At 35.6% G+C, this 13956-nt stretch overlaps 1 protein-coding gene across 2 annotated transcripts in view; it reads right to left on the bottom strand.

The window, feature by feature from the left end:
• The window catches only part of DDHD1 (DDHD domain containing 1), a 97324-nt gene that overhangs the window by 53033 nt on the left and 30335 nt on the right, over positions 1–13956 (bottom strand). For both annotated transcript variants that reach the window (XM_039240466.1, XM_039240467.1), the window contains exon 2: positions 3095–3268. In XM_039240466.1, coding sequence (XP_039096397.1) covers positions 3095–3268 — 174 coding nt within the window. The remainder of the gene's footprint in view (positions 1–3094; positions 3269–13956) is intronic.

Raw genomic sequence — 13956 nt, 5'->3', positions numbered from 1 at the left:
AGTATAAAATATTTAAAGTGTACATCATGGTTAAGTTGATATACATTGTGAAAGGATTCCCCTCATCTAGTTAACGAGACCCCTTAACACTTTTGAAGTGCTCTGATCAGTTGTTTTGTAGAATGTCCTTTAATTTGAGTTAATTGATGTCTTCTCATGATTGGATTGAGGTTATACATATTTTGGCCAGAATGAAGTACAGGACTAACCTGTATGATACCATTTATTTCAACCTTTTTAAAACTGATTATTGCCTGCATAGATAAATTATAAAGTGAGTGAAACACTAATCAAGCAGTATGTTCAAGGCTTTACCTTATATACCTGAGAAAATTTAGGTGGAAAAGATTTGTCACCCTAATTAATTTATGAAATATGATATTTCAGAAGCTTGGAGGTAAGAAGCAAAATAATAGATTAGAATATGGTTTTTCTTTGTAGATATGGTCAATTTGATTTATTTTTCCAACAGTGTGGCTTTTTGGACAGCAAATGTTCTTTCCTTAAGACCAGTGATAATTTTCAAATGTACTACAAAATTTCCCACAACCTTCAAAGTCAAACATCTTATCTTAACTCATAACTGTATGTTTTACAACTAAAATGGCTGGAAATTTATGACAACAGCATATATACTAAATTGAACTTAAAATCTTTGTTAATAATTAAACATGTTGAAGCTTTACCTATATGCCATAGTGTATTTTAAAAAACCAATTTTTCTTCTAATGAACCTTAAAGAATCATCATTTTGAAAGATTACAACATAAAAATGTTTAACAGTCTAAAATTTTTATTGTTACTAATTGGAATTTTACCACCCAATGTATATCCTTAAAGCTAGTAAAAAATATTACTATACTATATTATCCACCCAATGTATATCCTTAAAGCTAGTAAAAAAATGATATGCTAGAATCAACATACACCCCCTCAAAGACATACTAAAAATCTACTCACACAAGTATACCATGTTCTTTATCAGACTTATTTAAATGACTGGCTCATAAAAGTAGGGCACTTTGAAGAAAACTGAAATATCCCTGCTACACTTAACATTTTGGTAGGGAGTAGAAGTAAAAAGGACACACAGAATTCTAATTCTTACTGTAATAAAAACAAGATTCAAGGGGCATCTGGGTGTCTCAGTTGGTTAAGTGTCCGTCTCTTGATTTCAGCTCAGGTCATGAATTCATGGTTCCTTAGATCAAGCCCTGCCTTGGGCATCTTGCTGAGACCACACAGCAAGGATTCTCTCTCTCCCTCTCTTTCTCTCTCTGCCCCTCCCTGACTTGCACATGCTCTCTGTCTCTCAAAACAAGCACCCCAAGATTCCAAATAGATGGTATCTAGAGATGAAAAAGAACTGATAACTTCCACAAGATGGATTAGCAAGAGAAAAACAACATTTTTTTAAAACATTTTGAATACAGTACAAAAAAGGGGAATAATCTACTTATATTTTTATTTTTTATACTCATCCTTTTTTTTCTCTGAGCTCTTGGGTTTTTGTCCCTGTACTAATAGTAAGGAATTTGGGTGGCTAAACTAGGTTAAGGTGAATTGCCACTTCTGACGCAGGATTGAAGGAGAATTCATAGAAAGAAAAAAATCTAGAATTTTGCCTTCAATAGCAATCGTATTTTGGTAGTGGTGATGAGAAATTACAAAATACTCGTTAATATAAGATCGCAAATATATAAAAATTGTTATTTGTGCTATAACTAGAGAAAGTATGGTTTCTAAAGCACTGTGAGAATGCAGACAGAGCTCTGCTCTGTAGACACTGAGCTACTCTTTATATATTGATATATAAGAACCCTGAGCTTGAATTTTACAGTAAAATAAGGACAAATCTGACTCCACAGTTTAGGAAAATGAGATATTTAAAATTTGTAGAGTATGGCATGTGACACATAATAGACAACTAGTAGTACATATATTTGCTAGATTTAGTTGCAAATTTATTCAGAAGCCACATCTTTTCTCAGTTATGTGGACTTTTAATCAACTAAACACAAAAGATATGTTAATTTGGCATAGTTTAAACTAGACAGTTTCCTTGCTTGGGACAAGTGGTGTGTGTGTGTGTGTGTGTGTGTGTGTGTTCAGAGACAAAGAGTAGAGACAAAAAAACTTGGGATGTTTGTTACTAACAATAAGGAAAAAATAAGTCAATTTAAAGCTTAATGTTTGTCATTAGTTATGTCATGTAAACAATTATTTCCAATCACATAATTTTTTCAAAACTGTGTTCTGTGGATTATAGAGTTTTTCTGCTTTAGAGATGTTTTACAAGGGGAAGGGGGAATAATCACTTAATTCATGAATTCACTAGATTCAATGGGGCTTGCCAAGAAAATTCCAAAATAAAGGCAAGCATGGATAAAGAAACATTTTTAGAAAAAAATAGTTAGAGAAATCTACAAATTCTAATCTACCTGTATTTTTATACTCACCAGAATAGCTGATCCCACTGCCTGCAGTAAATGGAACAATAGAAGTATTTTTAACTTTACCATGTATTTTAAATTTTACTCAAGATCAGATACATAATGAAACATGACAATCTTGGCTAGTATATAAATATTTTAAGCTACTGCAAACATACCCAAATGCTGAATAAGGGAATATAAGGAGTAGACTGTTTCAAATTAAAAGCTGATGTGGTTATCAATATGGAGACAGCTAAAAGATGCGTACACAAAGGAAATCGAAGTTTTTTTTTTAATTTCAGGAAAAGAACATTAAAATATTAATAAAACTGTTCTTTTGATAGAATGACATTTTTTGTAGATTCAACTTTCATTGATAATTAAAAACTACAGAAATGACTAATTCACAGAACATATTATAACAATTTGCATAATTACAGTTAAGTCATATTAGTGTCATGCCAGTGAACATACATATTAAGCAAAATAAAGATTGAGATAGTTCAGAAATGCATAGTTTTAAATTTTAAAATAATCAGGTATTTAAAATTATCAGGAATTTTATAAATTCTAACACTCATGAACTTAAGAACTACTCTAAACTTCATCAAGAACTTACTTGGTTTACAAAACATATTAAGTGTATTAATTGGTCTTACCATCTTTTCCATCTATGGATTTTGACACTTCAATATCAAAATTTTCCTGCATCTGCTGACCTCTAAAACAGCTGAGATGTTCTTGCTCAATTAAATTACTTTCTTCTTCTTCTAGAGGCTGCCAAGTACCATCAATAAACCACTGTCCACGCATTACTGGTATTTTATCAGCCTCTGAAAAGAGAAATCACAAAAAGAGACATAGTAACTATAATTTTGTATTTTGTTACTACTGTGGCAAAAACTGACTTTCTTGACCCAGCAGAATCATTTAAAGTTTTAAATTTCAGATTTCAAGCCACAGTATGTATATATTTTTACAGTGTATCATTTTATTTATATTGGGAATTATGCACAAAAATTATTTTGGCATTAGAAAGGTAGGTGAGCACTTATCTTTATAACTGTGGCCCTGAGTAACCCAAATTAGTAGGCAAAGGGATTAAGACAAGTTCATGTAAGACTGGTGACAGTTCCAATGTCTTAGAAAATACTGATATACATTCCCAGAAGCAGTTCAGAAACAGTGCTGTGTGGTAATAGTGTATTTATTGCACTTTTTAGGGCTTCCTTGAAGGTTATGGACTCCCAGTTAGCATATGGGAAAACAGCTGAAACAGTTAATTATAGTAAATTCTTCACTCATTTTAGAAAAAAATTGAGTAAAAAATTTTCTTGAACTATTTCTAAACTTTTTGATTAAATACTGTTTCTATAAGCCTAAAACTTTTAGTAGCTATTTATTCATTTAAAAAAATAAACCATATTTGTCAGCTACGCTATCCTGAATCCTCTAAAATTTATAAAAAAATAAAACAAAAATAAAATGTAAATAAAAAACCTTAAAAATAAAAAGCAAAATAAAACAAACTTAATAATGGAGAGGTATGGTGGTTTAATCATACATAGAAAAACTATTTCAAGTGTATTTAAAACACAGTAACTTTTACACACATATTGGGATATATCCTATGGACAAAAAGAACTGCAAGCAAATGCATCTTAAGTTTTCTGTAGTAACTGCACTGTTATAATTGTTAAGAATTTTAATAATATTGGTATTGATTTGAAACTCTAGGTTAAAATGAAATTTTTAATTTTATTAATATCATTAGGAATCAAGAAAAAAGATACAAATATAAAAATCAAAGAAATAAAAATTGTAATTTTATTTTCAATTAGGGGCGCCTGCGTGGCTTAGTCAATTAAGTGTCTTGGTTTCAGCTCCGGTCATGATCTCATAGTTCATGGGTTCAAGTCCCACACTGGGTTGCACACTGACAGTGCAGAGCTGCCTGGGATTCTTTCTCTTTCCCTCTCTCTGCCCCTCTTATGCATGCTCCTTCTCTTCCCCTCTTTCTGAAAATAAATAAATAAACTTTTAAAAAAAGTTATTTTAAATTTCAGTTAGAAATGTCAGCATGAACTAAAATGATGTATTTTCTCTTTTAAAAATGTTCTGTGGCACCTGGGTGGCTCAGTTGGTTAAATAATCAACTCTTGATTTTGGCCCAGGTCATGATCTTGCTGCTAGTGGGTTTGAGCCCTGTGTCAGGCTCCATACTGACAACGTGGAGCCTACTTAGGATTCTCTCTTTTCTCTCTCTGCCCCTCCTCCCACTCACACATGCACACAAGTGTGTGCACTCTCTCTCTCTGAATAAACTTAATAAGCTTTATCCACTGAAAGGTCTAGAAACACACCAACAGTTGAGTACTCCTGAAACAAAGATCATGATCTCTAAATACCATTTCCTGCCAAAAGAAACCAAGAGTCCTTTAAGAAATGGCTAATTATGGGTGTGAGACAGAAAATTTACCAGATGATCTTGAAATATCTTATTGTACCAGACTTGTACTGCGATGTATTAAAAGTGTACTCTGTGTTTCTATTTCTTCTTACATTATCCTATATTCTGCTATCACATTTCTGTACTTAGGGGTTTCCTGTGTTATCTGCTACATAGATACTCAAAAATATTAGAGCCTGATTATGAATTATAGTTTTTAACACTATAAAGTATATTTTGCTGTGTTAATGACTTTTAACCTGGATCCTACTTTGTTTGTGGAGACTGCAACCCTGCTTTCTTAATTTTTCTATTTGCCTGTGATGGTTTTGCACATCCCTTCATTTTTAACTTTTGAATCACTGTGTTTTAGATGTGTCTCTTATACACACCACAGAATGGGTTTTGCTTCAGGAAGCCACTTGAAAATCTTTTTCTTCTAATAGGTGAGTTAAACCCATTTCTATTTATTGATATGACTGATATATTTGAATTGTGTGTTCTTTTATAATTACCATTTTATTATTCATACTTACTCTTTTTTCCCTGTAGCTGTTATTATTATTAGTTTTTAAGGCTTTCTTTTGGTATTTAGGAAGATTTGCATTTTTTTGTTCTAATTGTTACCTTCATATGCTGCATGTTTGTTTATGTGTATGTATTTTAGAGAATCTTAAATCTATTTTTTTATTTAACCTTTTGCCATCTGGATTGCTCACTTTACGTGGTATCCTAGAACAGCCACTTAATACTTATACAATAGGGAATGATCTTATTCTATTTTCCCCTCCTCTCTTCCCTCATTTTTAGTTTCATTCTTTCTACTTTGTCAGAATATATAATAATCACACCCAATCCCCACAACTGTTTTAGTTTTGGATCTACAATTAAATGTATTAAATTCTCACTAAGAACTTCCTAAATTCTTTCATGTTCAAAACTGTTTATCACTCTTATACTTGAAGGACAGGATTACTAGCTTAAACTTTGTTTCCTTGAGTTTAGTGTTTATTTTTGAGAGAGCGCGCGCGCGCACACACACGTGCGTACGTGTGGGGGAGGGGCAGAGAGGAAGGGAAACAGAATCTGAAACTGGCTCCAGTCTCTGAGGTGTCAGCACAGAGCCTGACACCGGGCTCCAACTCCGGAATGGCAAGATCATGACCTGAGTCGAAGTCAGATGCGTTTAACCGACTGAGCCACCGAGGCTCCCCTCCTTGAGTTTTTTAAAAGGGTATTCTACCATAGTTTTCCTTGGTATATTGTTCTTGAGAAGTCTGATGTGAGCCTAATTTTTTTTTTTAATAATAAAGTCATCTCCTGCTCACTCCATATCCCAGGAGGCAGAAAATAAGTTGTCTTCGAAGTCTATATTTTCACTAGTCCTTAAAATCTAATAGTTTCTGACTTGGAGTTCATTGTTCTGATCAATCTGTCCACGGTGATCAATTTTTCTCTTATTTCTGAAAAGTTGCCTTGAATTGTGGTTTAATCATCAGTTCTGTTCTACTGATTTTTCTTCTGCAGCGACTCTAATTATAAATGTTAGGTCTTCCTTTGCCTATGCTGCATTTCATACACTTTCTTTCTCAAGCTTGTTAATTCTTTCTGCATCTCATTTTCATTCTTTTGTTTGTTTTCCTTCCTTTTATCAATGCCTCTTACATCAATACCCCTATTAGCATGTCCACAAGTTTATTTTTTATTTGGTTGGAGTACTTTAATAGTTTCCCAAAACTTCCAGGGAAGATAGTGAAGTAGGGGGATCCTCAGCTCACCTCATCCTGCGGACACAGAGAGATAACATCCATATCAGTATAAATAGCCCAGAAAATGACCTGAAGACTGGCAGATCAGACTCTCTACAGCTAACTGCAGGGAAGAAGCCATATCAAAGAGGGTAGGAAAAGTGGAGATGTGGTTGACAACCAAACTGACTGGGAGACTGTGGGAAGAAGTGATGCCACAGGAACAGAAACAAGAGAGGAGAAGACACCTCATCAGGCACCCGAGGCATGGGAGACCTGTACTGGGAAGAAGAAAATCCTCATAACATATGGCTTTGGAAACCACAGGGTTTTAACATTTGAGTTCTTAACTAAAATCCATGGAGCTTAAAAACTGGAATTCTAAAAATCGGTGGGCTTTGCACTGGGAGAGCCACAGCATGACAGAACCTGAGTCCCTGCTCTAAAAGAGGGTATAAGAGAGGCGCCTGGGTGGCTCAGTCGGTTAAGCGTCCAACTTCGGCTCAGGTCATGATCTCACAGCTCGTGATTTCAAGCCCCGCATCGGGCTCTGTGCTGACAGCTCAGACCCTGGAGCCTCCTTCCAATTCTGTGTCTCCCTCCCGCTCTCTCTCTCTCTTAAAAATAAATAAAACATCAAAAAATTAAAAAAATAAAAGAGAGTATAAGAAAGAACCCAACTTACAGATTAGAAGCAACAGTTTGAAAACCACCAGGGAAGATTCATTTACGAATCTCAGAATGTATGCTGGAGTGGTAGGGATTTTCAGGAAACTTCTCAAAGAACAAAAGAGCCAGAGGGTGCATTTTCCCTCCTCCTCCCCACAGCCTAGATATAGGAACATCTGGGGGAACCACTAGAAACATTCTCCAACTAGTCTGTAAACAGAGTGCTCTCCTCTGGACCTGCCCTCCTCCCCAACAGACCCTAAGCAGGAGTCCATCCAAAGCAGTGCCACAAGTGTGGCAGCATGCAAATGTGCAAGCAGCCCAGCAGGGGCCAGCACCACTCCTGCCTTAGAGAAAGGGGAAGACAACCACACACACCAGTCCCATGGCAACCCCAGCAGTGGGTAGGGGCCAGACGTGGTCTGACTGTAGGTCCCACCCACCTCCTTCTCAGAGGACAACACAGAGATAGCACCCTGCAGTTTAGTGATACTGCATCTCTGACAAACACCTAGTCTAACTCAAATCAAGCCCAAGGTAGCCGCAGACTGGTTGGTCCCTTGCCAACACAGGGACCAAACCCTGTCTGTAATAGGCAAAGAGAGCCTTGCAGAAGCCCAGACTGAAGACAAATGTGGCTCAGCCACAACAGTAGGACACAGGCAACATACTCAGCAGACACCCCCGGAGTGAACAAGGGACACTGCAGGGCACTATAGGACTGTTCATAAGGTCACTACTTTCAAGAGCAGGAGACATAGCTGAATTACCTAACACATAGAAACAGAGTTAGTCTAAATGAGGAGACAAAGTAATACGTTCCAATAGGACAAAAAATAGCAAAAGAGCTAATAAATGAAGTAGAGATAAGTAATATGCCTGCTAGAGAATTTAAAGTAATGGTCATAAAGATACTCACTGGACTTCAGAAAAGAGTGGAGGACTCCAGTGAGAACCTCAACAAAGAGAAAACATAAAAAAGAACAAGTCAGAGATGAACTCAATAACTGAAATCCAGAATACACTGGAGAGAATAAACAGTACACTACAGGAGCAGAAGATGGATCAGTGGCCTGGAGGACAGAGTGATGAGAAACAATCAAGACACATAGTAATTAAAATGGCAAAAAGTAGTAGTAAAGAGAGAATTTTATAAGCAGTAAGAGAAAACAGTTACATACAAGGGAAACCCATAAGGCGATCAGCTGACTTTTTTTGTTTTTGGCAAAAACATTGCAGGTTAGAAGGGAATGACATAATATATTCAAAGTATTGAAAGAAAAAACCTGACAGCTAAGCAACGGTGACATTCAGAAGAGGAGACAAAGAATGTTCCAGACAAACAAGAGTTAAAGGAATTCATCACCAGGGGTGCCTGGGTGGCTCAGTAGGTTAAATATCCAACTTCGACTTCGACTTCGGCTCAAGTCATGATTTCACGGTTTGTGGGTTCCTGCATCGGGCTCTGTGCTGACAGCTCAGAGCCTGGAGCCTGCTTCGGATTCTGTGTCTCCCTCTCTCTCTGACTCTCCCCTGTTCATGCTGTCTCTCTCTCTTTCTCAAAAAGAAATAAAACATTAAAAAAATTATCAAAAGGAATTCATCACCACTAAACCAGTCTTATAAGAAATGTTAACGGGGACTCTGGAAAGGAAAGACCACAAGAAAAGTAGGAAGCATAAAAGCAGTAAAATTAAGTATATCTATAAAAATCAGTCAAGGGATTCACAACATAAAAGGATGCAAAGTATGACACCATATACCTAAAACATGGGAGAGGGTGAGGAGTAAAAATTTAGTGCTTTTAGAATGGTTTCAAATTTTAGGGGCCATCAACTTAATATAGATTTCTATATACATAAGAAATTCTACATAAATCTAATGGTAACCACAAATCAAAAACCAGTAATAGGCAAATTATGAAGCGAAAGGAATCTAAGTATATTACTAATGAAAGCCAGCAAACTGTGAGAGAAGAGAACAAGAAAGGAACAGAGAAGAACTATAAAAACCATAAAACCAGTAACAAAATGGCAATACGGAGGCACCGGAGTGCCTCATTTGATTAAACATCAGACTTCGGCTCAGGTTATGATCTCACGGTTCATGAGTTCAAGCCCTGCACAGGACTCTAGGTGCTGTCAGCTCAGGGCCTGGTGCCTGCTTCAGATTCTGTGTCACCTTCTCTCTGCCCCTCCCCTGCTCATGCTCTGTCTCTCTCTCTCTCAAAAATAAACATTAAAAAAAATTAAAACAAAATGGCAATACATACATACCTATCAACAATTACTTTGAAAGTAAACATACTAAAGGCTCCAATAAAAGACACTGGGTAATGGAATGGATTAAAAAAAAAAAAGCAATACTCATCTATGTGCTGCCTACAAGAAACTCATTTCAGACCTAAAGACACATGCAGGCTGAAAGTGAACTGATAGAAATACATTTATCATGCAAATAGAAGTGAAAAAGAAAGCTGGATAGCAATACTTACAATCAGACAAAACCGATTTTAAAACAAAGACTGACAAGAGTCAAAGAAGGACACTACATAATCATAAAAGGAACAATCCAGCAAGATTTAACATTGTAAATATTTATGTACCCACCATGGGAGTACCCAAATAGATAAAGCAGCTAATAACAAACATAATGGAAGTAACTGACAGTAATACAATAATAATGGGAGATTTTAACACCCCACATACAATAATGGATAGATCATCCAAACAGAAAGGTAACAGGGAAATAATGGCTTTGGATGACACATTGGATCAGGTAGATCTAACAAGTTATACTCATAACATTCCACGAAAAAACAGCAGAATACATAGTCTTTTCCAGTGCATGGGGAACATTCTCCAGAATAGATAACGTGTTGGGACACAAAACAGGTTTCAACAAATTAAAAAAGTCTAAAGTCATGTATTTTTTCTGACTACAATGTCATAAAACTAGAAATAAACCACAAGAAAAGATTTGGAAATAACACAAATACATGCAGGCTAAATAACATGACATTAAAAAAATGGATGGGTCAACCAAGAAATCAAAGAGAAAATCAAATAAACACATGGAGGCAAATGAAAATGAAAACACAATCAAAACCTCTGGGATGCAGCAAAATCTGTTCTAAGAGGGAAGTTTACAGCAATACAAATCTACCTCAAGAAACAAGAAAAATCTCAAATAAGCAACTTAACCTTTCATCTAAAGGAGCCAGAAAAAGGACAACAAACAAAACCCAAAACCAGTAGAAGGAAGGAAGGAAATAATAAGGATTAAAGCAGAAAGCAGAAATAAACAAAATAGAAACTAAAAACAAGAAATAAAAACAAAAAACCCAACAACCCCCCCCCCAAATACAAACAAATCTCCCAAAAACAATAACAAAAACTGAACAGATCAATGAAACCAGGAGCTGGTTCTTTAAAAAGAGAAATAAAATTGATAAACTTTTAGCCAAACTTACCGTTAAAAAAAAAGACTCAAATAAGCAAAATCAGAAATGAAAGAGAAATAACAACCAAAGCCATAGAAATACAAAAGATCATAAGAGAACATTATGAAAAATATATGCCAACAAATTGGGCAGCATAGAAAAAATGGCTTAGTTTCTAGAAGCACATAACCTCCCAAAACAAAATCAGGAAGAAACAGAAAATTTGAACTGATTACTAGCAGTGAAATTGAATCAGTATTCAAAAAAGTTCCAACAAACAAAAGTCCAGGACCAGATAGCTTCACAGGTGAATTCTAACAAACACTTAAAGAAGAATTAATATATGTTTCTCTCAAACTATTCCAAAAAATAGAAGAGGAAGGAAAGCTTCCAAATTCAGCCTAAGAGGCCAGCATCACCCTGATACCAAAACCAGATAAAAGTGTCGTTTGTAAAGACACTACAAAAAAAGACAACTACAAACCAATATCTCTGATGAGCATAGATGCAAAAATCTTCAATAAAATATTAGTAAACTATATATTAAAAATATCATTCACCATGATCAAGTGGGATTTACTCCCAAGATGCAAGACTGGTTCAACATTCATGAATCAATGTGATACATCACATTAATAAAAGATAAAAACCATATGATTATTTCAACAGATGCAGAAAAAGCACTTGACAAAGCACAAGATCCATTCATGATAAAAATCCTCAACAAACTAGGTGTAGAGGAAACATACCTCAACATAATAAAGGCCTTATGTGAAAAATCCACAGCTAACTTCATACTTGATGGTGAAAACTGAGAGCTTTCCCCCTAAGACCAGGAACAAGACAAGAATGTCCGTTTTCTCCATTGTCCTTCAATGTAGCACGGAAGTCCTAGCCACAGCAGACAAGAAAAACAAGCTAAAGGCATCCAAACTGGTGATAAAGAAGCAAACATCCACTATTTGTGTATGACATAATACTACATATAGATAACTCTAAGGACTCCACCAAAAAACTATCAGAACTGATAAATGAATTCAGTAAGGTCAAAGGATACAAAATCCATATACAGAAATCCATTGTATTTCTATACACTAATAATAAAGTAGCAGAAAGAGAAATGCATATAACAATCTCATTTACTATTGCTTCAAAAATAATAAAAACCTAGGAATAAACTTAACCATGGAGGTACAAGACCTGTACTCTGAAAACTATAAAACACTGATAACAGAAATTACATATGGCACAAAGAAATGGAAAGAGACTCCATGGTCATGGAGTGGGAGGACAAATAGTGTTAAAATATCCCTACCACCTAAAGTAATCTGCAGATTTAATGATATGTCTCTCAAAATACCAACAGCATTTTTCACAGAACTCGAACAAATAATTCTCAAATTTTTATGGAACCACAATAACCAAATAGCCAAAGCAATGCTGGAAAGGAAGAACAAAACTGGCGTTGTCACAATCCCAGATTTCAAGATATAATAAAAGCTGTAGTAATTAAAACACTATGATATTGGTTAAAAAAAATGAACACATACATAGATGGATGGAACAGAATAGGAAGACCAGAAATAAACCCATGATTATACTGTCAATTAATCTACGACAAAAGAGGCAAGAATACCCAATAGGAAAAAGTCTCTTCAACAAATGGTGGTGGGAAAACTGGACAGCTACATGCGAAAGAATAAAACTGTACCACTCTTTTATACCATTCACAAAAATAAACTCAGAATGGATTAAAGATCTAAGTGTGAGACCAAAACCATAAAAATCCTAGCAGAGAGCGCACAGGTAGTAAGTAATTTCTCTGACATTGGTGATAGCAAGGTTTCTCTATGTACATCTCCTAAGGCAAGGGAAACAAAAGTAAAAACAAACTATTGGGATTATACCAAAATAAAAAGCTTCCACACAGCAAAGGAAACAATCAACAAAAAGACAACCTACCAAATGGGAGAAGATATTTGCAAATGGTATATCTGATAAGAGGTTAGTATCCAAAATATATAAAGAACTTACAACTCAACACCAAAAAACTAAATTATCTAATTAAAAAATGAGCAGAAGACATGAACAGACATTTCTCCAAAGACATGCATATGGCCAACAGACACATGAAAAGATGCTCAACATCACTAACCAGTAAGGAAATGCAATCAAAACCACCTGTCAAAATGGCTAAAATAAAAAAAACGCAGGAAACAATAAATGCTGGCAAAGATGCAGAGAAAAATGAACCCCCACGTACTGTTGATGGGAATGCAAACTGGTGCAACTACTGTGAAAAACAGCATGGAGGTTCCTCAAAAAGTTAAAAATAGAATTACCATATGAACCCCTAATTCCACTACTGGTTACAAAGCCAAAGAATAAGAAAACACAAATTTGAAGATATATGCAGCTCTATGTTTACTGTAGCATTTTTTTTTACAGTAGTCAAGATATGGAAGCAACCCAAGGGCATTGGTGATAGATAAATGGATAAAGACGTCACACACACACACACACGAATATTACTCAGCCATAAAAAGGAATGAAATCTTGTCATTTGCAACAATATGGATGGATCTAGTGAGTATAATGCTAAGTGAAATAAGGGAAAAAAATACTATATGATTTCACTCATATGTGGAATGTAAGAAACAAAACAAAGAAACAAAGGAAAAAGGAGACAAACCAAAAAACAGACTCTTAAATATAGAGAACTGATGGATACCACAGGGGAGGTGGGTGGGAGTATGGGTGAAAGAGGTGAATGGGACTAAGAGTATACTTAGTAGGATGAGCTCTGAGTAATGTGCAGAATTGCTGAATCATTATATTCAACAATACACACCAGAAGCTAACACAACACTGCACATTAGGAGTGGTGGTGGGTGAGTGGGTATTGAACCTGTGTGCCTCATTTCTCTTTAATTTCTACAGCAGTACCCTTATTTTCTCCTTACATCCTCCTTTCCTCTCACTGTGATGGCTCCAAGGGGCCTGTATCTCCTTTCCCAGGAGCAATGTTTCTCTAATACTGCTAGTGGCCTCTCTCTTTCACACACCTTTCCTATAGCTACCGCCATGAATTCCTAAGTCCCAGGCCCGTGTTTGTATTTTCTCAGCTGTGTGGGGGATGTTTTCTTTCTGAGGGTCATTTTGTTTGTGCTTCGTTATAAACCTCTGATTCCTTTCCTCTCTTCACTATCTCTT

The sequence above is a fragment of the Hyaena hyaena genome, unplaced genomic scaffold (assembly GCF_003009895.1).
Source record: "Hyaena hyaena isolate Hyena2069 unplaced genomic scaffold, ASM300989v1 scaffold_175, whole genome shotgun sequence".
NCBI lineage: Eukaryota > Metazoa > Chordata > Mammalia > Carnivora > Hyaenidae > Hyaena > Hyaena hyaena.
This window is presented reverse-complemented; position numbering and strand designations above follow the sequence as displayed.